Genomic DNA, 26,799 nt, shown 5'->3' with positions numbered 1-26,799 from the left:
GTGGACATTTTTTTTTAATTATGAAATATTCCATGCATAAAAGAATATATATTTTTTGTACAGTTTAAGAATAAAATGTGTTCTTAACACATAGCTTAAGAAATAGAACATTACAAATGTCTTTTTAAGCTCCAGTGTCTATTCTCAAACCCATGCCCTTCCCACACTCCTCCCAGAGGTAATCACTATCCTCACTTTGAGATTATCAACACTTTTAGCCAGAAAATTATTAGTATCTGTATTTTACAGAGAAGGCTTTGCTTTGAAAAGGTAAGGAGAATCACCCAGGGCAACATATTTAGTAAGTGGCAGAGTCTTTGATTCTTAAAATTTCATGAATCCTCAGGATCAATGAGGCACTTGTGGTCAAGATGGTTCTCTCTTTCTAAACCAACCCACTCCAATTCAAACACCTAAGCAATGACAGACAAAATTCAAAGCCAGACAACTGAAAAGACAGAGGTATGGGCTCATAGGTAAGCAAACATGACTAAGGACCAGAAACAACAGAATTGCAAAACCAAGAGGAAAGCACAAGTTTGAGCTCTGGGGTTCAGGCTCTGTGGGATAAAGGCCTTTAAAAACAAGATTCTAATCCAGGCTCACTGCTAGAAGCCAAGGCCAAGGCCACTCAGGAAAGAAGCTGAAACAAAACAGAACCTGAATAGCCTTGGGGTCTGAGGCTTACAGCAGAGTGGTAGGCACCAGAGTCATTGCCAGCCAGGCTCTGCATCTGGACCTGTGAGACCCCCAATGTCCATAGAAGGGCACAAGTCTCTGATGCCATTATAAGCACCTTGGTTGTCCTGTGGCTCTAGGGATAGCAACATAAAACTGCCGGATAAGGAGGGGTGAGGTCAGAGGATAAAGGGAACAAAAGATGCCATAAACAGATTCTGTGAGGTGGAGGCCCAGCAGTTCGGGTTCTGTGCCTGTATTTTTAAGGCCCGGACCCGATGGAAGAGCTGGCCAGACTCCATCTGGGGCTTCCTCTCATTTGCACTCAGATTGCCTTTTGTAGAGCTATCATCTGCTCCTTGCAACTCCCCCAGCACAGAGCCAGCCCCCCGCCCCTCCCATCTTCCAAAGCCCCAGGGCTGTTCTGCAAGATCTTGCCAGCTGGGGTTGACCCTTCATAGCCCAGCACAAAGGCCCAGGTCCCAGCTGAGCTCCTACTCTCTGATTATCCCAGATTAAGGAGCCTGTGACCATCTGGACACAGCTGATAATGGCAGAGGGAAGAGGGGAATGCAGTGGAAGCCCAGCCCCTCAGAACCTGCCTGCTCCCACCCCATGGTTAACACCCACTACAAATCAAAGGTGGTGCTATATTACTTGCCTAACCCACCAAAAGCCCAGAGAAGAAGATAGGGATAAATCCAGGGCAAGCTCTCCCTAAGTACATGGGCATCTCACCAGGGATGGGCAATTTCTGTGTGCCAAGCAGACTGTTCATGCCCCCAGTGCTCTTTCATGCAAGTGCTGATGCCCTTTCCTGCTGTCTGGGCAGAACCAACACCCTCTAGTCACAGAGTTTATTTACCACTTTCCTTCTAGCCCTTCCTTATCTGCCTCTCTTCTATCATATGACATATGGTCAGGTCTTTGTGTCTCCAGTCTCCCAGCACACCCATTTGCCCTTTGAGGCAGGATAGGTGTCAACTACATCTGTGTCTCCCAGTGCTCAAAATAAAGCCTCCCACTGAATACATTAAATCTAAGTTCCCTGGTTTTCTACTTTAGAATACCTGTGAGTTGGTACTAATGCCCACCTCCCTCCTTCACAAATGAGGAAACAGATTGAGTTGTGAAGTGACTTGCTTACTAAGGTCACTGAGCTGGTGATGGTGGCAGAGCCGGGATTCCAACCTGGGCTCAGTTATCTCCAAAGCCTGCTCCTTCCCTCCTGCAGCCTCACCCAGGCTCTGCTAATCTGAGAAAGTGAATCAGAAAATGGGTGCTGAGTAAAGCACAGTTGTTGTTGAAAAGGAGATACATCGTTTTCATCATGGGAAATCCCAGCCTGATAGAATACTGTTCCTGCCCTTAGGGCCCTCCTTGGATGAGGGGAGACAGGGTTCATGTCTCTGGTGAGTGAAGCTCACAGAAACACAAGTAAAAGATGACACCATATGTCCTAATTTCCTAGGACTATTGTTTAGACCCAGTATATTGGTCTCTTGGTTTACGTAATAATCCATATGTGGAAGGTCCCCCTGGCTCCTAGTCCACTGCTTCCCCACCACAAAACCAGAGCATGAATCCTGAGCATGGCCCATCAGCCATGCAGGTTTGCCAAAACAAAGACTTGACTCTTGGTATACCATCAGAAGTCACTGGAGCCAAATTTAGTCTGAGTTTCTTTTTGAGCAGTTCCTATTATTTGTAAGATTAATATTTTATGACTTATTCTTAGTGGGCTTCCAAGGAACGAGAAAATTTATTTGGACATTCTTCAAAGTTTTCATTAACTTCAAGTCAAATTCCCACAACTGTTTCCTGGTCAATTTACTATACTTGCTTGACTTCCCAAAATGGTAGTACCAAAAGATGTGGGTCAGGGAGACCTTTTTAAGCAGCACTGCGTTTATTCATCTTCAACAAGGCAAAAGAGTAGGGCATCTGTTCAACAAAAACAAAGCTTTAACAGCATTTAGGAGGGCAGGCAGGCAAAATCAGACCAGAGAAAACCTACTCCACACAGATATGAAAGGTATCACCATTCACCTTTTTTCTGTTGCTGCAATTTTTCTTCTTTTAATTATATCATGTGGTTTCTCAAGTCCTTCCTTTAGTCCATCTCCTATGATTGCACAGGTGGGCTGCACAGTTCACTCACTGCTGACAATTTCTCAATGAGTTCCTCAGGACTTGTTAGCAACTATTAGTATAGGGACTCCTTGGTTTTCTCATATCCTAGTTATTTTATGAAGTTAAGTTTTGGCTTTTTCCATCCTTTCAACAGCAACAGAGTCTACAACAAACACAATGCCATCTATGTATCTGGTCTATGACTTCCACAGTGGCCTTAATTTTTCCTGACCATCTACTTCCCAGAAGTGAAAAGTGACTGTTTTAGAATTTCCCAAGGTTACCTTAATTTTTTATTAAATCCTTTGGTAGGTACGGTATTTACAAATTCATTGAACTGCTGCCTGTATGATACAGCTGTCTTTCCGGCACAGTTCTTTCCGGCACAGTCCAAACCCAGAGGAGCAATGTGGAAGGACTGAAATGAAGGCAGGCTGGACAGAGAAATTACTGAAAGTCTGACAGTATTCGAAATTGACCTGCTTTCTTACTGCTTTAAAATTTCTCTTCTTAGGGGATCCAGCTACAAGACCCCCAAATTGGAGTCTGGGTCCAAACAAGAAAGCTTTGGTAGGCGTTTCTATGTGGTGGGGGGATGCACCCTACATCCGCTGAGCTTAGCTCTCCATACAACTCTTTACTTACTTAAAAATAGAATAAAACTCATTCTGTCTTGCAATCACCATATTTGGATTCTTTTATAAATCTAAAATACATTATGAGATCTTGATGAATTTATTTTTCCTGTATCTTGAAAAACTGCTATTTCATCATCCTAAAAATTAGTTCATATTACTCAATTATTCCCAACGATGCCAAACAAGAGTAAGAAAATGGGAGAATGATGGTATTGCCAATAGATTGATGCAATGAAATAAACGTCACTATTACATCATCCTTCAGTTTCTATATTGCATTACTCAAAGTATTATCTTTCAAGAAGGTATAAGTCTAGAAACATCAGTTAGGAGTTCAGGATTTTTCACTTTTCACCCATAATGACAGAAGAAAATTGACAAAAGACATTTCACACTTATTACACAAATTAGAAAATGAATGCAGAGGTACATAGCAGTTCTCTAGTCTCTAAGGATGAGGAGGAAATTGGTCACATAAGGAAAATCCTTCCTGGATCAATTTTCTCAAACTCACAAATTTGTGTATGAATATTGCTAAAAACTGAAAGAAAATATGGTATTTTAAGTCATTAAGGCATTCAACAGGAAGGATTTTTATGACAAAAACCTGGACCATCCTGCTTTGCTAAAAGGTGGTGTGACAATGTTCTTTCAACTTCTATGATGCTTATGCCCCCAAATTTACTTGACACAGTGTTATACTTCATAAGTGGAGATATACTTCAGATAGTTGTGTACAACCGTGACTGACTGGAGGGAAAGATGCAGAAAGTTTTTTTTTAATTCATTGGTTTGGTCATTCTCATAAACCTAAAAATGAAAATGTTTTAAAATTATGGAGCAAAGAAAATGGCTGTCCTTTTTTTCACAAAATTATAAGCCGTCAAAAATATTCCATATTAACAATGCAAGTACAAAACTAAAACAGAAAACCCCCAGAAGCAATGATAAACTTGAGCCTGTGAGAATGTACTTGAAATCTGGAATCAGTAGTTACATGACTAAGTTCCAGCTTTACACATGGCATTGCATTCAAAGTAAGTTGCTCATTTTGGGTATATATACCTTCAAGACCAGGAAAATTTGAACTTGTTTAACTTATATATATATATACATATATACATATATATATATATATACACATATATATGTATATATGTGTATATATATATATACACATACATACACACATTTCATATATATATGATGAGATAATCCACATACCACAAGTCACCCATTTGAAGTTAATCGTTTTTAGTATATTCAGAGTTGTACTAATAGTTAAAATTTATGTTGTTTTTCTTTATCCTTTCTTCTGTAAATTATTTATAAAATGACTTAAAATATAGGGGTAAATGGTGATGATTCTTTTTCTTGGTATACAGTGATCAAAAGATCCATCTCCTTTGGTCCCCTTCCCTCTATGTGAAAGTGGCTCTATTACTGTCTGTGCTCTCCCTTCCCCTCCAAAAAAGCAAAAATATTCTTAAAGGCCAGGAAAGCCCTACCCTCTCTCTAGGCAATATAGAAGAATCAAAGGGTCCAGTTCCTCTGGCTCACCACACAGAGGGCTGCCTGGTGCAGGCTGTCATGGAGGCAGATGATGGTCCACCAGTGAGGGCGGAATGAATCCATCACAGGAGTCCTCCTTGCACAGTGGACAAAGGCAGGCTGCACCTGGTTGGCTGAGCTGGTACAATACAGGACTGAACAGCAGAGGCTCAGTGGTTTCATCTGAATTTCAGAGCTACTGGGCTCCATTTTATTTGTGATCAGGTAAGTTGTTCCCAGCTTAGAGTACAGGATCTCATGTTACTTAGGGTCTCATGTTACTTGTCCTCAAATCAGAAGTGAGAATCCTGATACTCTAAAGATTTTTCAATGCCTAAGAGAAATCACATATTGCCCTGGGATGTATTATATGAATTAATTAAAATTGCTGTAAAATGATGTTAGTAATGCAATCTGCCCATTACAGAGATGTTGGGAAGATTATATGGGATATGCTTACAGCATGCTCAGGGAACATGACAATTATTTTCGCACCATGGTCATTCTGCTCATCGAGCTATAAATATAGTTTTAATAACAAAAATGGAAATGGTTTGTTTCAAACATTAAGTAACATAAAAAATCTGATGTCCTTGTGGAACACAACACCAAGAAAAACAATCTTTGAAGTTTAAAATGTTGACTCTGAAGGGTACGTAAATGTTTTCCTGCTCTGACGTTGGCAGGCTCTGACATACAACAGCTGCATTTACACACAGCAACATTAGAGCTCTGAAACAATCACTGGATGGTACATGGAACAGTAAAAGGCCAAGTTCACCACCTGTAAAATGGATGGTACATGGAACAGTAAAAGGCCAAGTTCACCACCTGTAAAATGAGGACACCTGCTCAGCTATGCCCACTTCACAGTAGAAGCAGAAAGCACAGTCTCTGTCCCTGTGGTCAGGTCTCTTTATAGTTAGAATTGGGAGAATCTATTACCATGTTAGTTTTAATGATTTCCAAGAGAGTATCTTTAATTAACAACTAGCATTTAATGAGCACTTGGTATGAGTTAGGACTTGTGCTAAGAACTCTACATGTAGGTGAGCAAATTAAGGCAGAGATATAACTGAAGTGCCCATGCTCATACTGCTAAATTATAGACATGGTTTAAAATGCAGAGTCTGACCTGAAGGCCTAGACTTTTAACTGTTGTCTCCAAAGATAACATTAGATGCTAAATACTAGAGAAGAGACATGTATTGGCATTTAGGTATCTTTTAATTCCCACAGCAGCCCTGTGAGATAACTAAGGATTAGAAAGGTCCAAAGTCAGCCTCTCAGTGAATCAGTTCTGGTGCCAGGATTTGATCCTAGGTTTCTGATTGCAAAGCTCAGATTCCCAACTTTAGTCCCCTTTGTAAAATGCTCTGCAGAGAAAGGCATCCTCCGCCCCACCCCATTCCTGGCTGACAGCCTCATAGCCTTTGCCTAACTTCCCAGCTAGAGTGGGGAAGGCTGGCTGACTGGAGGTGGTGAGCTGGGGGTCTGTGGCTGGTTTCTTAGACCCGCCCTTGGGAATGTGAAATCATAGCTAGGGGACGGGGACAGGATCCACAGATTATGACTCTGCTGTGAGATCTAGCAGCCTTTGCAAGTAATTTGCAAGCCGAGATTCTGGAGGCAGAAACCCCCACCTCCAAAAAACCCTTCAACCACTTTCCTCTGATCCCCTTCCCTCCCATTCCTGTGTTCTTTTCCTGGTTCTCCAGTGATGTCTCTTTGTCTCCAACTCTTGCTTGCCCTCTGGGTCTATTCCCAGGTTCTCAGACTTCAGCGGGTGTTCTTTCCTTGCCTGATGGATCAGCTCCCAACTTGTTTGAGGCCCCATCACCAGCTGCCACATATCCTAATGACCCGAACCTAATTCTTCAAAGACTGGCAGTTAACTTTTTGGTGAAATCCATGAAAGGCTTCAGTACTTGCTTCCATACTGCCAACAGCCATATTTCTACCAATGAGTCCTAAGGGCTGTTTCACAAATTTTGGCTGCCCAGCATCAATATCTTGCCCACACTGAGAGGAGCAATGTGTAAATCTGGACCTCGTCTCCACTGTGAAAGCCAAAGGGGCCAGCTATCTCTTTCCTCACTTTTGGCAGCTGGGTCAGATACTAGACTTGGCCAGTGAGATGCTCATACCTGGAAGCTTGACTTTCAAGAAGTGATGTAGAGAAAAGGACAGCTGAAAAATTCACTGGGAGAACCTGGGGGATGGTGGTGATATCTCTGGGTAGCTTGCATCTCTTAATGGGCTGTGGTTACTGAGTGCTCACCTAACCTCTACATTAATTTTGTGTGGTTTTCTGAAATAGTCTTAAAAATCTCTCCCTTTTATGTAATGGCTTTATCTTAAAGCCTTTTTCTAAGCAATATAAATACAAGGGTATTTCAAGCTGTACACTAATTTGCATACTTTTCTGCATGCGTGTTAACAGTCCCTGACTTACAATTGTTCAACTTATTTTTTCAACTTAATGATGGTGCAAAAGCCATTCAGTAGAAACTGTACTTCAAACTGAGTTTTGATCTTTCCAAGGCTAGCAACATACAGTATGATACTCTCGGGATGCTGGGCAGTGATGGTGAGCTGCAGCTGCCAGTGAGCCACACAATCATGACGATAAACAATCAATACTCTGTAGTGTCCTGTGTTGTGTTTTTTGGAGTGTTTTGTTTTCACATCCCATCATGTCTACAAAATGCCAATCTGTTTCCTGCTTCTGGTGAGATGAAACTCAAGATAACTGCAGAACTATAGGTTAATGTAAGTATCCTGAGCACGTTATAAGGTAGGCTAGGCTATGATATTTCATTGGTTAGGTGCATTAAATACATTTGATTTATAATATTTTCAACTTATGATGGAGTTATCTGGACATAACCCCATTTTAAGTCAAGGAGCATCTCTACTTCAATAAATTTATTCTTCTCTTCCCAAGATGCTACTTTGGCGCACATTTTTTTGTTACAGCACCACCTGTGGGAAGTTAACAGCACTACTGAATCACAGACTAACTTCCAATTTTAGTGGACTGAGCTTTGCAGAAAACTCATTAGGAAAGTTAGGAATTTAAAAGATCACCTAATATATGAAGACCTGTGACTGGCTGTGTTAGTACTAGATGCTAAAATCCTAGAGGACCAGGATTGTCTTAACCTGTTGCTAGCACTCAGCCCTGTGGATGATCAAATTAGCTGAACTAGTTTCACTAAAAAATACTCTCACAACCAAACTACGCAAGTCCAGAAATACAGGAATAAAGTAACTTAGCTCAGTTCAAACACATTTCCAGTAAACTGCAAAATGTCAAGAGTTTTACCCACAAGGGATAAATAAAGCCTTATAAAGGGGAGTACCTCTATTGAGATGTGGTCTCAATTCCATCAATACTGACAAAGATGTTAACTGTACAAAGTCAACATAAACATCAAAGGCTTTTTTAAAAGTGGGGGGAGGGGGACCCAGAGATAACATATCAGTGCACTCCTAACATAATTAATTTTCTCATATATTAAGCCCTGTCCTTGTGCGGCTCACAGTCTAGTCAAGAAGACAACCAAATAATCAGAGCACCCACTAGGCAGTCTTGTGAAGCCAGGGTATTTCGCAGCCAGGCTTCATTACCAGGATGATGTGGCTACCCGAGTTGGCCTTCCAGGACCATGAAAGCTGTCACTAGGAAGGAAGATCCCCTCTCTGTCATAAATCAATCTAGTTATGTCTTGTAGAACTATCATGCCAGTCTGTCCCTCACTAGTTTCACCTGAGTATACCAAGAACACCCAACTACTTTGTAAAGACATCAGTAGAAAACACTTCAAAGTATGACAGATAAAACGGTAGTCAACTTAAATGTTCTTTCCTTCTATGCTTGAAGCTCATCATCAATGGCAAATTCTCTTTACACTTTAGAGATGTTGAGGATTAAATGAAAAAGTATGTGAAGCACAACACCCAGAGCATAGTACAACCCAAACTATAATGACCAGTGTATTTATTTTCTATCTGCAATGTAGATTCCCTTATGCATCAAGGAAATCATCTTACAAATATCCCTCTTCTAAACCTATAACCCTGAACTGCAAATGAGTTAATCAGCCCTCACTGTCACCATTTACCCCCAACAGGGTATCTCTCTGGTTAGCTCTGCTTGGTCTGCCTGTTCTGGCACTGCCTCATTAAGTGTAGTTGAAACCAAGAGGATTTCAGGGAAACAACAGAACACTATGAGCCAAGCAACTCTAAGATCAAGTAATGCTCCAATGGGGCAACATGACCCTCAGTCTGAATACTGGATGTACAGTCTAATCAGGCCATGCATATTTTTAAAGGATTTTATTTAAAGGTCTTTATAGAGCAACATCCAGACTCCAGATCCAGCTGCCAAGGAGACCCTAAAACCAAATAAAGCACAACAGTAAGAAACGAAACTTCATCTGAGTATGGGGCTCTTCCATTTACTAAATGGGTATACACTCCCACTTATAGAGTTTGCACGTAGATTAGTAAGCACACACAAAACATTTAGAAAAACATAAAAGGTGTTCTGTTTCAAGGGGGTTGCTTAAGGATAATTACTAGCAAGAGTGCTTTGAAACATCTGAGCAAATAAGGGAGGACAATAGGGAAAATTCTTATTTCAAACACTCCTAACAGCCTGGGTTCAAAGGACCATTTGGCTCTAACCTGCGTTCTCCCATGTAAATCCCATTATTGCTCATTAAGTGCTTACTAGAGAGACACAAAGGAATAGGGTCCTATTCTGCCCAAGAGGCTGCTACAGACATACCTGTTATGCTGTGGGTACTGGCTGGGGCATGGCAGGTGGCTCTGGCTTCCCACCCTTCTGTTCTGAGATGGGAGTGGTGGGCAGTATCTCATCTTTGGGTTCCACAATGCTCACATGGTCAGGCAGAGGCTTCTTAGGGCCAATCTTACCACTTGGGTCCCAAGGAAGCATGATCTTCACTTTGATGCCCAGCACACCTAGAGGATAGGATCATGGTTAGGACCCAGCTGTGGTTTCACCAGCCACCGCCCTACACAATAGGATAGGGTAGAGGAAGAGAACATTAAGTTACTTTAGCATCCCTGGTTCTGGTCCCTTCTCAGACAAATGCCTCTAATCAATCAATGAACAGGACACTTTTGCAAAAGGAACCCATGTACAGTGCCACAGAACGTTGCACCTACACGGACCAAGAGCAAGATATGACCTTTCTGACTCGTCATCGTGTCATCACTGAAGGGTACACAGGTGGCTGAGACAAGGACAAACCAATGCTTGGATCTGACTGATCTCTCAACAATTTACTTCTTACAGTTTAGTGCAGCTAATCAATAAATCCAAGGAGTACAAACATGCTCTGCTACTCCCAAAACGAATTCCCCAAACACTGAGGCATGTATGGAAAACCACACCTATCCACTAAGACCCTTTGCCCAAACCCTGGCTGCTCACCCTGCCTGAGCAGCACATGGCGTACGGCAGTGTCAACGTAGTAGTTAACGGGGTCCCCACTGTGGATCATCAGACCATCGACAAACTTCATGGACTTAGCTCTCTGTCCTCGGAGTTTCCCAGACACCACAACCTCGCAGCCCTTGGCCCCACTCTCCATGATGAACCGCAGTACACCATAGCAGGCCCTTTGGGAGAGTAAGAGACAGATATCCACTTATTACCAAAGACAGAATCACCCAACCCCACCCCCATTAAAATAAATAAAGACTACACAGTTTTCAATGTTCCTTTAACGGAGAATATATCTGACCAGAGCCTGGTCCAAAAGAAAAATTTTCTTCCACTTCCATAAAACCTAATCTTAGGCTAATTCCTTCTAACCAAATGTTTTCCAACAATGGCTGCACATTAGAATCACCTCAAGATTAAAACAAAAAACAAAACAACCCCCATTCCCACCCCTGAAGCCTAGGGCCTATGCCAGGCCAATTGACAATTTGGGAAGGTAGGCATGGTACAGCTCAGGCACGGGTATTTAAAAAATACTCTCCAGGCGATTCAACCAAAATTGAGATCTGTACTCTTAAAGCCATAGTTATCATGCTGATTTGCCAGCTGATTATCACCCTCCATCGTCCTGGAGCAAGCCTTTCCAGTCGAGTCCATCTCTGCCAACTCAGGATTTCCGAATCAGGCAAACAATCAGTAAGAACCCAGAAGTATCGCAGTTACTGAGCGACCCCTTTTATGGTTTACTAAAATATTCCTCAATCTCCGGAATTCATGTTCATTAGGAATCCTAACTACTAATTTAGGTAACTATTAGTATTATTAACATGCTGGGAAAAACATTTCTAGGTCTATAAAATTGATAGTAAGCCTTAAAATATCATGTACACCTCATTTATTAGTTTATACCTGGGAGCCAGCAGCCACTTTCAACAGGAAAGGATCTACCACTATGCCCCATGCACTTACACATTATCTCATTTAATCATCACAAAAAGGGAGTGGAATAATGATCTTTGAGATAGGAGATCTAAGGGTCAGAAGTTCAATTAAGTTGCTGGAGTCTCAGAACTTCCAAGTCAAAATTTTCAGTGCATGCAAAGGGCTCGTTAAGATAGACTAGATGGGCTACACCCTCACTTTCCAACTCAATGGGTCTGCAGTATAGACTAAAATTGTTTTTATAACTAGTCCTCAGATGACGGCCCAGGGACCAAACTTTTGGGTCACTTTTCTAAGTGGTGAAACTGGAATTCAAACCAGGTAGGCAGTTTTCTAAATGTCCTTGCTTATAGCCTTTTCTACCCATCATACCTGCCTACAGCACAGTCCTCATGTCCCTCCTCTGCTGAAAAACCTCGCAGGGATCTTATGACAATAAGTACTGACTCAATTCCAAACACTTAAGTAAGGCGTTCCAATCATTTCATAATCAAACTGCACAAATGCCTACTAAAATATTACCTGTAGCCTCAGCTTCAGGGCCATCTAACTACCTCGTGTCCTTTACAGTCCATGCCTCCTAACATTACTATCTATATGCAGCATATAAAGTGACTAGATTTTGAGTTCTCTCCCATTTAGACTGTCTCATCTCCTTATAGTCCCCAGAAAAGTTAACACATGATGGAGGAAAATCCTAACCTCCCTTCCCTGGAGCTTTATTTTTTAATCTCAAAGCATTTTGAACAGTTCTCCATCATAATAGTGATCCTCTTTTTAAAAACTTGCTTCTTTATCAGTCTTCCTTGCTAGACTGCCAGTTCGGCGAGGACATGAACTGGCAATCTTATTGTTAAAACCCTCAGAGACTAGGAGAGCCTGCAATTTAGAAAGAGTTCATTTGTTTAATTAACACAATGGCAGACACACTATATTCTGATCCACAAAAAAAGGGACACTCACCTCCGCACAGCAAGGCCTCCTAGGAGTTTGTAACGCAGAGACTCTGCCTGGGCAATAGCACACAGACCTCTTGTGGCTACCTTTTCAGCATAAAGCTTTAAGAAAGAAGCAAGGTATATCTTTTTAACGCGTTACCTTCACCATTATTTTCTATTAAAATTCAGTATTCGCCATACAAGCATATCATTTGTATATATATCACTGTAGTATCCCTAACTACTAAAGCACTTCCACTCACACCCAGCACACTTGGTGACATGGGCTTAGTCATTCCTCCCATCCCCTAGCTCTTCCTACAGCCACACCAAGGAGACTAATGGGGCAGCCAATCCAACATATGTATCTTTACTATACCCAAGATGAATGTAAAATCCCTTAACCACCAGAAATGAGCAATATTTACTGATCATGAACGAACAAAGTCTTCAGTGTGATGGTAAGGGTTTTTAGGAGTACCACCCTAAGGAGCCAGTTTTAGGTTCACAGTAATCTCTGGCATAACCCAAGATCACTCACCTCTACACTGCCCTCAGGGAAGCCAAACCTCTTCTGAACCACAGCAGTCAATTCTCGGATCCTCCGGCCCTTCTCACCAAGAACATTCTGTGTCCTGGGGAAAATAAAGTGACAATTCATAGCTCTCACGATATCCCAGACGTAACTTCAAATCTTGCATGTAATAGTAAAATCTAGTCCATGACACAAACAAGTATAAAGTTTAGATAACAAATACTAGAGTTAGATTTAAAAACGAAATAAATAAATAATTCATTCCCTAAGGCCAAATTCATTTCATCGGTTGTCCTCTTGAGTTTACAGAATAAAGGATGTAAGAATATGTAACAACTGTAGGTGACTGCCAGGAAAATGAGTTTTTACCTGGTTGCCAAGATAATGATTTCTGTCCTGGTTGGTGTAACTCGGACCTCAACTCCAGAGTAGCCATCTTCAGCCAGCTCCCTGGTGAGAAACTCGTTCAGTTCAGCTTTGAAGATGCCATCAGCAACAAACTAACCAAAAAGTAAAATTCAAATAAGGATGTGGGTAGGCTCACTTTTTCCTTCAGCCAATGCAATGCAACCCTTATCAAAATCTGACACCTCCAATAAATGCCCCATCATCACATTACCCTTATTCCAACAGGAATGTAACAACCCTTCTCAGACAAATGCCTCTAGGTCATCTTTTGGAAGTTACTTTAACCCAGGGCCCTTAAAACTGTGTCACAGAACGCAACACAGTACAGGGACACCTGGACAAAGATAACACTTCCAGTCAGACTCGTCATCTTCTCTTCATTGAAGGGTTAAGGCTGTCTTTATATGTACACACATTAAATGAAAAACTGTTTTAAAATGGCACAACTCATTCATTCAGCACAGCAGAGATGCCACGCAAATGTAAGCACACTTGCATTGTAGACACAACTTTGATCACTAAAAGAATCCCAGGTATGTTTATCTTGCCTTACTTGATGTACCTATCTTACAAAGCTGGCAAATCCGAACTCACGGAAGCGTGTGAATTTAATTTTAACATGGATGTATATATACAAAAAATGACTAATTGATTATTTCTAAAGTAAATGGACTTTAGACTTCTCTCTTGTGGAAAGGCGAAAAGTTAAACTCGAGGAAGCGTTCTTCCCAGTCCTCTACCTCCATTAGCCCATGGCTTTTCCTTGGGCCCTAGATGGAGCAAGAAATTATCAGCAGCCTTTCCAGTTAAGGTCTTTGCAGTCAGAAGCCTGCACCCAGACACGGCTAGTAAGAAAGCAAGAATACACTGCTACCTCCTCTTCCCAAAGCCATGCTGTTAAGACGTGAAGGGAATAGCTCATGCCCTCAAAATATCACACGTTTACTAATTTAATATTTGTTGCCAAGAAATGCTCACAAGCATCTTGTCTGGGGGAGGTGAGGTGCCCGGTGCTTCATCTCTGCTTTCCGCCCGGAACCGGCAGAAACCGTCTCACCCTTCCTCCGCCACACTGTGCTCGGCCGGCTCGGGCCCCACACTCAATCCACCTCCATCCGCGGCCCGCGAGAATGCCTCGCAGCCCAAACCACTTCCTGGGGCAGGGCACAGAGCTGCAGGTCTCGCAACGGCACCTCAAGAAGCCCCTGACCCTCGCGGCGCTACAATCCCCTGGACTCGGGTCCCAATGTCTCACCTTCCTCTTCTTGGAAATTTGCACCGCCATCTTGCCGTCGCGAGCTGCTGAAAGAAAAGGAAGTGGCTCGTGGGCGGAAGTGGGTATAAAGGGCGCGGAATGACGACAAAAAATGGCGGCGTCGACACCTGTGAGGCCTCATGGGAAATGTAGTTTTTACTTTCGGAAAGCGGTCAGGGAAAGGGAAGAGTAATGAAGGCACCTATAAGCAGAAACGGCCACAGCAGATCGATCAGAATTTCGAAACTGCAGCGGAACTTAGAGTACAATTCTCATTACTGTAATTTAAAAATTAACAGCGTGAGGCACAGAGATGAAAATTACAAGTATAAATTCGTAGAGCAACGGAATTTATCAAGCATGGAACCCTACTCTTTATACAGTAATGAAAATTGAAAGTCCTGAGTGAAATTAATTTAGGCACCCAGCTCTTCCAATCTGTTTTTATTTCCTCCGTTCCAAATGATAATAATAATATCCAATATTTATTAAGCATGCTAGGGACTGATCTATGTCCTTTATATTATTAACTTGTTTACCCCCTAACTCACTTTATTGAAGTCTGTTGCAACTTGTAACAGAAGTAAAAAAGTAGTAGCATATGGGCTCACGATTCTTTTTCAATTAAAAATATTTTCCCTCACATTTTACCATAAACATTTTTAAACATTTTCAAGCGTACAGAAAAGTCGAAGGAAGTGTGCAGTGCACACACATATATGCATCACCTAAGGGCTGCAATGAATACTTTTGCTTTATTTGCCTTATCATATATCTATCCATCCCTCTGTCTACCTACCAATGCATCTTTTGATGCATTTCAAAGTAAGTTGCAGACATCAGTACACTTCACCCCTAAACACTTCAACAGTTTTATTTTAAGTTTGGATAGTTTGCCTGCATTTCAAAATCAGGAGATTTCTCTATAAAGTTATTTTAGGTTTTTCTTAAAAATATAGAAAGATTTAGCAAAATACCAGGCCCATGTTTCTTCATGACAATGCTTTCCTTCCTTGTTAGATAGCAAAAGGTTTTGTCATGTGTCACAGTCGCTGGCAGCTTCATTCATTTCTTGTCTGGTCCTAGAAGCCATTTGAGCTTTCCCCAGCTATAAAACAACTCTCATACAAAGATCTGTCCTATAATCATGCAATTAACAGAGTTTGGGGGCGAGCTGAGCAGAGGGACCAGGGAAGAGGAAAAGAAATGGATGAACCAAAGATACAGTCTATGGATCTGATGTATCTTGATGATGGATTGAGGTTGAAGCAGGGGAATTGAGAATGCAACCCACTTTCTAACTCTAGTGTTAGGTGCTTAGCAACAACCCTCACTGAGATGAGGAACCCAGGGACAGGTTTTTTTCTTCATGTGTCATCTCCCTCTGCTCTTTACTATACTCTTTAGCCAGCTCTACAGCCTTTAATTCAGTGGTGCTCGGCTGCTAAAATCTTGACCTGGATTAATCTACCTACCTGACTTTACTATGCCCTCACTTGGGATGTGGGCACTGTGGGAGAGCATCCAGCCTTGCATGCTGGGGCCAAAATATTTCTTAATTCACCTATGCCCCCTCATTCTCCCACGGTGCCTATTATAATCTTTGTCAAATCAGAATCCCCTTCTCACTATCAGCAGTCAACTTGCCTTCTAACCTATTGCCCCCCAAATAGATTGTACAGGCAAGAACTGCCTCTCATATAGGAGTATAATTGTATGTGTCCTTATCCATTCTTCCCTTCTTTCCTCCCTGCTCAGGAAAGAGACCCACTTTTTGACCAAGGTCAGCCTCCCCTGTGTGTTCTAATTCAAGTTAAATTCCGTTCCTTTGAGACCTTGTTCCACCAATCATGCCTTCCCTTTCCTGTGATATTCTTCCTTTATTAACTCTTTCTTTCACCACCCTTCATGTTAAATATGTCACTTCTTCCAAGGTTGTAACCATCCTGGTTGCTTCTAGCTATAAACAATTTTTTAAAAAAATGTTTTTTTTTTACCATTTTTGTGTCATTGCTTAGGGACTCACATTTCATATACCCCTACTCACAATAAAAATAAGATTCAGTGTATGAAAGAGTGTGAGAAAACAAGCATCCTTGTACTGCAGGTGGGGTGTGAATTGGGCTTCTTTTTGGAGAGCAGCTTGATGGTACTCACCATAATTTAAGATCTAGATTCCCTCTGGCTTGGCAAATACATTCCTTTTTATCTACTCCAGAAAAACATCTACACAAATATACATGGAGGTAAATGCAAGAATGCTCATTATAACCCTATTAGTAATAGTGACAAAATAAATTAAGACCATCCCCAAGGCCTTTCAGTGGGGAAGTGTTTATGGATTATTGTGTAGTGATTGAAAAGAATGAGGTGGCTGTATGTTCACATATGAAAAGAATACCAAGAAATATTGTTGCAGGAAAAAAACAAATTATAGAACAATATGAACTATATAATATTGATGTAAAATAAAATAAAACACTATGCATGCAAATGTATTGAAGAATCTATACCCAACTACTGGATAGCTAAGCTTACTTCTGGGATGGAGCAGTATTTGCAGAAGTTAAGAGGCAATTTCTTTTATTGCTCACTTTTCTTATAATAAAAATATACTCATGTATTACTTATGAAATTGAAAATGAATAAAAAAGGAAAAACATACATATATGGATTTCTGATCATACGGCTACTTGTGAAACAGTGCAAATGGCCCAGCCTCAAACACCAAATCCTATAATCCTTTCTTCTGAAAGCTTGAGGTAAGAAAAAGTTTATTCCTTTAATCAGACTATAAATCTCTTCTGTCTGATACAGTAGCTACGGGCCTCACTGGGCTGCTGAGTACTTGAAATGTGGCTGGCCTGAGTGGAAAACAGCTCTATGTATAAAATACAATCCAGATTTCAAAGTATTAAAAAAAAGAATATATCAATAATTTTTATATCGATTACATGTTAAAGCAATAACAAAACAATAACATTTGAGAAGTACTGAGTTAAATAAAATAGGCTATTAAGTTCATCTGGTTTTTTTTGCTTTTTTTTTTTTTCCATGTGGCTACCAGAAAATTTAGAACTACATATGTGGCTTATATTTCTGTTGGGCAGTGCTACTGTAATCTTTCGACCACAGAAATCAATAGTGTTTTATTTTTCTTTATTTCCATGAGATTTGGCACAGTGATTGGCAGAGAGAGGGCATTTAGTTACTGTTTACAGGCTTATTGAACAAAAGAAAGTAAGGAGGAGTATTACCAATCTTGCTTCCTGTTTGCCTGAGGCCCTGGGAAACTCAGCTAAGTTTCTTGTTCAGTTGAGTTCCTGGGACCCAACCCTGGCTCAGATCAGCTCTCCATGGGTGGAGGAGGCTTATCCTGTAGAATTTAGGATTGTTTCTAGAGCCCTAAAGACAGGAAAGTGAGAGCATCATAGCCCCATCTTCCACATACACCCTTTCTCCTCTATAAACTGAGGCCCAAGTGGTCCAGTGGACAAGTAGAGGTAAACTCAGTGAGAACAACCATTTAAACTTGTTTACGTTTTTCTAAACAAACTGCCTGTGTGGCCACTGGATCCACACAACAGCTGGGTATGGATTTAAATCCCTGCGTTTGGGGCCAGACAAAATCTCTTTCAGATTGAATGATGCTTTGGTGAAACTCTAGGTTTTTTCACTCAGCAAAACTTTTCAAAGCATCTGTTCAGGGTAGCATAGTGTTTAGAGTCACAGAGTTGATACGACAGCCTGGGTCCACATCCCTGGTCTGGTTGTTTGCTAGCTACGTGACCTTGGTTATCTCTGCATAAGTTTTCTCATGTAAAATGGGCTGAAAATAATAATAAACCCACCCCATGGGATGACCGAGATTAAATGAATTAATACAGGCAGAGTGCTTAGCACATAGTAAAACATCTAGAACATAGTAAGTGCTCAATTGGCATTCAATTTATTGCTTGGATCCACTGCCTATGCAATGTCCTGGGGACACTGATGAATTTGATTCAGCTCCTGCCCTCAGGAGCTCATAGCTGGGGGTGCGGGATTGGGACACAGATAAGTAAGTGTGATAAGTACCCTGTCATGACAGGGACAACAGAGCACTGAGAAGGGCAAGGTGTTGGGAAAGATGTCACAGAGCTCCAACCCTTGAGCTGAGGCTCACAAGACACTCAGGCGTTTGCCAGACTAGCTGACATATCAGGCAGAATGAATGCGCAGAACGCTTTAGGAGCAAAAGAAGGAATCTCCTCCTTGAATTATAAAGATAGTTTTTTCTTCTGATTCAAAAAATAAACTACGTTAATAAAAAATGTTGAAAAGGATAAAGAAGCAAGTAAGAACAACAGTATTCTGGTTAAGCCATGTAAACATTTTGGGGTACATGCTTCCAGATTCCTTCTGAGGCAGCGAGATGCACTGTGAAGAACGTGTGCACCTGCAATGTCTCCCATGTGGGGTCACCACAATGCACGGGTGCCATGAAGGATGCTGGTGTCATACCAGGAGGGTACCAAGACAGTGGACAGCTTGGTCAGAGGTGGGACAGTGGGAAAATATGGAGCCAGCTCAATTTGTCTCATATCCCACTTACAAACTTTGTGATCTCAGGCAAGTCACTTAATCTTTCTGAGCTCAGATTCTTCATCTGAGAAGTGGAGAAACTGTCATTAACCTGGATGAAAAAGGGGTGCTGCGATCAATTATAAATTCCTAACTGGGCAGATCATGGCGGATAGTCACACCCCAGGCCTGTAACTCCTTTAGTGAAAGGTTTTAAGCCAGCCCTGTCCATTGCTCTTATGCAGCAAAGTTAACACACCTTTGAAATGCCAGAAGTAATACCTCTTGATGATGAACCTCCTTCAAGAGAGCACATGATTTTGTTAATTTTTCTGTAATCCTAACCCCACTTTGCTTTCTCCCACCTTCATGTAATCTTATTTAAATTCCCTCCCTCATTCCAAAAACATAAAAGAGACTGCAAACTGTTATTCTCCAGAGCATTTTAGATCTTGCTTCCTGGCAATTGTCATTTGGGGCTCAAATAAACTCATAAAAATTCTCTACAGGTTTGGACATTTCTTACGTTAACAACTTCATAGGATTTCTGTCGTTGAATCAGATAGTATCTTTAAAGCACTCAGCATAGCACATGGAAAGTGTTTGTAAAATGGGACAGATTATCATTGCTTTTAGTGCAAATAAACAACTTGGCATTTAGGTTTCCAGTAATCTTCAGTGCTTTTGGTTGGGATGAGTCACCTCAATAAGTACTACCCAACACCAATACATGGGCTCTCCCCTCTGCTCTTTATATAACACACACATCGGGCACAATTTGACTATAAGCAAAAGGGCTATACTACTGCAATGTATAGGGCAGAGAAACTTCCTTAGAGGAAAGATATGAGAATAATTGGGCCAGATATCAGATCGCTGAAGCAGAAAGATGCCACCAAAGGAAAGAAAAAGACCATGGAGGTTCCAAACCATCAGGCTTCCTCCAGGGGTATGGGATCAAGGTCTGGCCTGAAGAGGTGGGGCCCAAGGACAACTGTAACAAGAACCTGCCAAGAACCAGTGAGCACTAGGCTGGGGAGAGCAGTGGTGGGAGAGGGGCAGGTAAGAAACACCAGCTGGAGTATCAGGGAACGCAGCTGCTGTACCCAGCAGTAAGTTTGTGCAGTTTAATTTTAGAATGCAGAAATTCCACTTTTCATAAATTGGCTCTCCCAAATCGCTGCATACTTCACTCTCTGGCAGCAATGACTGGCAACTACAGCGCCTTGGTCACCCTCATTCCCAAAAAAAGGTGGGGCTGCTGCTTCGCCCAGCCCGCACTCCTTACCCTTTCAACTAGTCCACTAACCAAGCGGGCATCTTTGGTGACTCATTCCAGAGGCTGAGAATATGGGACAGATATAGCTGGGGAGGTGGAACTGCCAACAGAAACAAAAAGCAAGAGGCTGGCTTCCAGCGAAACCCACACATAAGGGACTGAATTTACTGTGACTGCATTGAGGTGACCAGAGGACAGGAACAAGATGGTAACAAGCCACTGCTACCAACTCTCCAGCTTCCTGCCCAGAGCAAGGCGTGTGAACAGGAGGCTGGTTAGCTTGGAGACAAATGGGGAAAGGTAAGAGCCAAGGGCTGGCATGCAGCCAATGCTGCTCAGGGACAGGAGCCAGGCCTAGGGTATGATGGGGCTGGCTCTGAACAAAGCGGGCTTTTTCTTAGAGATGACTGTTTTGGGCTTTTATAGAGAGAAGCCATTAGAACCATCTAATCTAGTTCTCCAGAGTCTGATTCCACAGGCTCGGAAGGCCTAGGGTTCTGGCTCCAAGTAAACTCTGTTAGCCTTGAGCTTCTGCAGAGAGATAATGGACATCTCTGCCTGGTAAATGGTGCAGACTTCGACACAGTTCTCCAGCATTGGGGAGGAATCTGAATAATGGAACTCACCTGCCTCCACTGCTGGGGGGAACGTAAATTAGCACAGCAGCTTTGGAAAGTTTTTTATCCTAAGGAATGTTGATTTTGCACCCCAAGCCCCAACAATTCAATCCTGGGTATATAGCCTAGGGCCTGATCTTCAAAATTTTGTGCTCACATTCTCTCTTACAAGAATATGAAGGCTGCGGTTTTCCTTTGTATAGTCTAAATTATGTAGAACTTTAACATATGTAGAACTTTTCACCATGTTTAAATAAACTTGCAAAGACTATAATTTCCAGCATTATCATAAAGTCAACACTTTAAAATAAAGCAGTTAGTCATTCTTTTAAATGTCTCCATAAAGATATAAATGCCACAGTGATCTGATACCCACAACTATCCACTTAAAACATACACAAACAAATTTTTCTTGAACAGTTGCACATTTTATATTGTTCCATTTTCTCTTTGAACTTACATTTCCACTCCACACAGGCCTGGGAATGTCTTCACGCACCCGGGTAAATGCGGAGTCTCCGTAGAGCAGATCTGTGACCTCTGCCCTGTCCACTCTCCTTGCCCTGGTTGGCTGAATTAACTTGGGTCTGGTCTAGCTCGGTGATTGTCCAGGAAGATCCCAAACCAGCTGAGTGTTTTCCCAGCTCAGTGACCATTGAGATTTAGTTTCTTTCCATTGCCCTTTGTTTACTCATCAGGAAAGTTCTGAACCAGGGTGCTAGCACACAGGAGCACAAGTGCTTCTAACCTTAACACTCTTAAAAGGTCACTACTTATGTAAACACCGAGTAATTTCACATACTAATCACTTCATATATCGAGAGTTTACCAAGTACTAGGAACTGTGCTGAGTGCTTTATATGCATTATTGCCCCATATTCTTCATGATGCAATCTAACCTATTTACCATACTGTTAACTCATTTTAACAACAAAAAGAAACTACCTTTTAAGACCCAAAATCTAGTCCCCTAAATAAAATTACTTAACATCCAGGAATTTAAAGGGTTAGGCAATATTATTTTCCAGACGTTATTGATAATTTTCTGCCAATAAGGAGCCACAGTTGAAGAGAAGATGTCTGTATCTTAATTGTATTGAGACTTGTTGAGAAGATAGTAACTAGGCACCAGGCCATTTTTAAAACTATTTCTGTAAAGCTACTTTGAATCAACTAAAATCAAAACAGGATAGTAGGTAAGTGGAATAAATGATTGGGGACCAAACGTGTTTCAAGATACCAAGTTCAGTCCAGTCCCATCACGAAGATGGAATGTCACAGAACTGGACAGTTTGGAAGAGGAGCCGCTAGAGGGCGGCAGAGCACAGCAGACCCAGACTGCTCCCTAGAAACAGCCTCCGTCCGGTTGGGGAGTGAACTCAGAAAGCCTGGCAGAGAACACATCTGACTGCCCAGCACTCACAACAGAGCCCACAGCTTCTCACAAAGGGAAAGGGAGGCAGGTGCCCAGACAACTCTGTCCAATAGAAATATATACATAATTTGAAGTTTTCCAGTAGTCATTTATAAAAGAAAAAAAATTAATTTTAATATTTTTCCTCACCCATAGATCCAAAATATCATTTTAACATGTAATTAATAGAAAAATTATTGAGCTATCCTACTTTTTTTTTGGTGTTAAGTCTGAAATCAGTTATGTATTTTCTATTTACAGCACTTCTCAATTTGAACTAGCCACATTTCAAGGGTTCAATAGCCACTTGTGACTATAAACATTTAACCTCCAGCAAGTAAGTACTTCCTGCAGGACAAGGGCCTTAGGAGGATTCCAGTATCCTATGGGGAGCAAGAAGGTCAGGCCAAGGACCTCTCCTGGCCCTATCTATAGCTTTGACCAACAGTCACCAAACACCTGCAAATATTTCTGCCAGTGCGCTGCTCTCTCTCTCGTCTCTCAGGCCCCCTCTCTGCTGCACCAGAGCTGTTTTCTAAAATGCTTTCTAAAAGTCCTAGATTAGGAAACTTTCATGGCTCCTCCTGTCCCCTGTGCTCTCCTGTGATCTGAGACCAGAGCTGTTCAGGTTTGAGGAGATTTGCTGGTTTAGATTGCCTCACTTCAAAAGAGCGCAATGATTGGGAAGATGCCAACAATAACTTGATTCTAGATCTAGTTTCCCACCGAGAAAGGCAGATATGCAGAGAGGTGAGAGCAGGCTGTAATCTTCCCAAGCCTAGTGTGGATCCCAGCTATGGTGGCCTTTGGCAAATGGCTTAAAAGTCTCTTGCTGCCTCAGATTCCTCATTTGTAAAATGGGGACGATAATAGCAGTTACCCAATAGGCTTATTGTGAGGATTAGACGGGATACTCGAAGTTGCGCTTGGCATATAGTAAAAGCTAAATAAATGTTAACTCTTAAAAATCAACATTTGTGTAACTGCATTTCAACACTTTTAAACGATTATTATTTGGCAAAATGTACAAACTACTGCCAGCCACTGTGCTGGGCCTGGCATTGCTCTGATCACTTTGTGGTGCCTGAATCAATCTGTTATGACATCACCTCCTGTCACCTTCAACCAAACAATGAATCCCGTCATTACCAGTCTGCCAACTAATGTTTTTAAACAACATACAGAAAAACGTTATCAATTAAAATACTTTTGAAAACAATTTAGTTATTCGCTAATAAATGGCTAATGCTTGTTGAATGCTTACAAAGTGTCAGGTGTATTTTTTTTTCCTTTTTAAACTTACTTTAACACATTTAATTTCCACAACAACTTTATGAATTAGATTCTATATTTTATAGATGAGGAAACAGGTCATACAGCTAGGAAGTGGCAGAAGTAAGATTCAAATCCAGTCTGGCTCCTGAGTTAAGTATGGGCCCCCCTTTTCTACTTTTCATGAGCAAAATCTATTCCTTCAATCCTTAGACCTTACCTCAAAAGCTCTCACCTCTGTAAAGCCCTTTCAGCCACTCCAGTCCAGCCCACCCCATCATGTACTCCCAGGCCTTGGTTCAGGCCTCCTGACACCTGTCACGTGACATCTCCCTGAGTTATGCTGGAATCTAGTTCCTCACAGTAGGGTGTCAGCCTCCTGACTGGTGACAAGGCCCAGATCCAAGATAGGGAGCCCGACAGGTCAAGGTTTGATTTCTGGCTCTGTCGCCTACTTTCCGGAGCCTTAAACAAAAGACTTGATTCACGTGCCTCACAGGTGTCATGGCAATATGTGTAAAGTTTCTGACACATAGTAGATGTTTCGTAAGTCATGGTTTCTTATCATCAAAGACAATGACTGCTATATTTTTCTTTGGATTAAACAATAAGATAGTTTCTTTACAATCATGAAATGACATAATCAGTAAGTTGATAGAGAAGGCAATTTGGCTACAACCTAAAATGCTTTACATATACTTGCCCTTTGACCCAGAAATGTCACTTCTTGGGAATTACCTACAAATGTATTCCCATATGTGAGAAATTATATATGCACAAGATATTCATTGTAGCAAAAAATTGGAAGGCACCAAAATATCCAACACTAGGGAATTGTTTAAAAAAATTGCAATGTACCCATCAGATGGGATGCTATGAAATCAGGAATGACATGGCTCCATGTACAGGCTCTATGTACATGGCTCTACTTTCCATATTAAAAAAAAAAGCAGTGTAGAACAGTGTGGAAAATGTTACAATTTGTGGAAAAACTAAAGAGAAAGGCTATATATATATAAGTACCTATTGCACACTGAGTATCTCTGGAAAGAAATGCTAGAAACTGTTTTCGGACATTGTCTCTGTGTAGGGGCTGCCAACCTGGGCTCCAGACATGGGAAGAAGGCTGGTTTCTCACTGACTACCCTTTTTGAATGTTGAATGATGTGAATGTATATTGATTAAATTTTTAATTAATTTAAAAAATGAACACCTGAAGATATTCAATCTCAGTGGTAACATCTTTCCAAAGATGACATACAGATAGCCAACAGATATATGAAAAGATGCTCGACATTACTAAACATCAGGAAAATGCAAATCAAAACACAATAAGTCTATGGCCATGCCACCCTGAACACGCCCGATTCCGTCTGATCTCGGAAGCTAAGCAGGGTCGGGCCTGGGTAGTCTTCCCACCTAGGAAGACCTGGTGCGGTGGGCGTAGAAAAAACAAACCCACAATGAGATATCACCTCATACCTGTTAGAATGGCTATTATAAAAAAGAACAAGAAATAACAAGTATTGGTGAAGGTGTGGAGAAAAGGGAACCATTGTGCACTGTTGGTGGGAATATGAATTGGTACAGCCACTGGAAAACAGTATGGAGGTTCCCTAAAAAATAAAAAATAGAATTACTATATGATCCAGCAATCCCACTTCTGGGTATATATCTGAAGGAAATGAAAAGATGATCTCAAAGAGATATCTGTAACCCCATGTTTATTGCAGCATTATTAACAATAGCTGAGATAGGGAAGCAACTTAAACGTCCATCGATATATGAATGGATAAAGAAAATGTGGTAAATATATACAATAAAATATTATTAGTCATAAAAAAGAAGGAAATTCTGCCATTTGCAACACCATGGATGAACTTTGAGGGTGTTATGCTAAGTGACATAAGTTGGACAGGGAAAGACTAATAATACTATGTGATCTTATGTATATGTGAAATCTAAAAAATAAAAATTAAAAATTAAAATAATTTAAAAAGCCAAACTCTTAGAAACAGAAAGTAGATTGGTGGTTTCCAGAGAGGTTGAGGGGTGGTAGAAATGGGTGAAGGTCAAAAGGTACAAACTTCCAGCTATAAGATGAATAAGTCCTGGGGAATCTAATGTACAATATGGTGACTATAGTTAACGATGCTGTCCTGTATACTTGCAAGTTGCTAAGAGAGTAGATCTTAAAAGTTCTCACCATGTCTATGGCCATGCCACCTTGAACGTGCCCGATCTTGTCTGATCTCAGAAGCTTAGCAGGGTCGGGCCTGGTTAGTACTTGGATGGGAGACCACCTCGGAAGACCAGGTGCTGTAGTGGAGGTGAGGGGAGTTCTCACCACATTCACACAAAAAAGAGTAACTATGTGAGGTGATAATGTGTTAACTAATCTTATTGTGGTCATTATTTTACAAACAAACATATCCTAAGTCATCACACTGAATACCTTAAACTTGTACAATGTCATATTTCAATTATATCTCATCAATGAAGCTGGGAAAAAAATCTCAGTCATAATAAAGGAAAGACAAATTAAAACAATGAGATTATACTTTTCACCCATCAGATCGGCCAGCATTTTCACGTCTGGTGTCAAATGCTGGTTCACGCTGGTCCTGTCATACCTTGTTAGCAGCAGAGTAAACTAACTTTCAAACAACTTCGTCATATCTAGTAAAATGTACTTGCCTATGATCACACAATTCCATTTTCCAGTGTCAGCTCAAAGCCAAAGGTAGAACCGTGTCCTGCCATAGCTGGACATGAGCTCTGCAGCAGCAGCAGCAGCAGGTACTTCTGCAGAGGCCTGGGACCAGACGGGAGGTGCTGGTCAAAGGACACTGGACTTGCTGTACTGTTTCCAATTTTTTTTTTTTTTAATACAAGGAGAATGTACTCATGCAATACTTACATAATTAAAAGTTAAAAATTCAAAATATTTTACAAACATGGTCCTCAGGAAATGTGTGGGAAAAGAAAGAAAATGAGAGGAAAAAAACATTTCAATTGCCTAAGGTAACCATCTTGACATTTTAGTCATTTTTCCTCCATTGTTTTTAGTGCGTAGTTTACCCTTGTGCAGTGT

At 41.2% G+C, this 26,799-nt stretch overlaps 1 protein-coding gene, 2 non-coding genes and 1 pseudogene across 4 annotated transcripts; 1 reads left to right on the top strand and 3 right to left on the bottom strand.

The window, feature by feature from the left end:
- Window positions 1-2,564: 2,564 nt before the first annotated feature.
- RPS3 (ribosomal protein S3) lies at window positions 2,565-14,684 on the bottom strand. 2 transcript variants are annotated; one of them, XM_039848076.1, is made up of 7 exons: window positions 14,561-14,684; window positions 13,267-13,397; window positions 12,904-12,997; window positions 12,388-12,482; window positions 10,471-10,658; window positions 9,799-9,995; window positions 2,565-2,974 (listed from the first exon to the last, which is right to left on the bottom strand). In XM_039848076.1, the coding sequence occupies exons 1-6, from the start codon at window positions 14,588-14,590 to the stop codon at window positions 9,802-9,804; spliced, it is 732 nt and encodes a 243-aa protein (XP_039704010.1). In that variant the 5' UTR covers window positions 14,591-14,684; the 3' UTR covers window positions 2,565-2,974; window positions 9,799-9,801. The 2 variants fall into 2 exon arrangements, with proteins under 2 accessions (XP_039704010.1, XP_039704009.1); XM_039848075.1 differs by lacking the exon at window positions 2,565-2,974 and adding an exon at window positions 9,330-9,403.
- On the bottom strand, window positions 10,113-10,257 carry LOC120590689 (small nucleolar RNA SNORD15). The gene has a single exon (XR_005649746.1). It is a non-coding gene; the product is annotated as a small nucleolar RNA SNORD15 (small nucleolar RNA).
- Window positions 13,543-13,691, bottom strand: LOC120590691 (small nucleolar RNA SNORD15). Its single transcript, XR_005649747.1, has one exon. It is a non-coding gene; the product is annotated as a small nucleolar RNA SNORD15 (small nucleolar RNA).
- An 11,230-nt stretch (window positions 14,685-25,914) lies between the features above and the next one.
- Window positions 25,915-26,033, top strand: LOC120590595 (uncharacterized; annotated as a pseudogene).
- The last annotated feature ends 766 nt before the right edge of the window (window positions 26,034-26,799 follow it).

The sequence above is a fragment of the Pteropus medius genome, unplaced genomic scaffold, assembly GCF_902729225.1.
Source record: "Pteropus medius unplaced genomic scaffold, Ma_sr-lr_union100, whole genome shotgun sequence".
Taxonomy (NCBI): domain Eukaryota; kingdom Metazoa; phylum Chordata; class Mammalia; order Chiroptera; family Pteropodidae; genus Pteropus; species Pteropus medius.
The sequence above is the reverse complement of the archived record's forward strand: the minus strand, read 5'-3'. Positions and strand labels throughout refer to the sequence as shown.

What these genes read in the sequence shown, in the direction of transcription:
- RPS3 (XM_039848076.1), bottom strand. Translation starts at nt 14,590, where the DNA reads ATGGCGGTGCAAATTTCCAAGAAGAGGAAG. An exon ending in AAATTTCCAAGAAGAGGAAG is followed by an intron (nt 13,398 to 14,560) that starts GTGAGACATTGG and finishes CTTTTTGGTTAG; the next exon opens with TTTGTTGCTGATGGCATCTT. An exon ending in TCCCTGAGGGCAGTGTAGAG is followed by an intron (nt 12,483 to 12,903) that starts GTGAGTGATCTT and finishes TCTTTCTTAAAG; the next exon opens with CTTTATGCTGAAAAGGTAGC.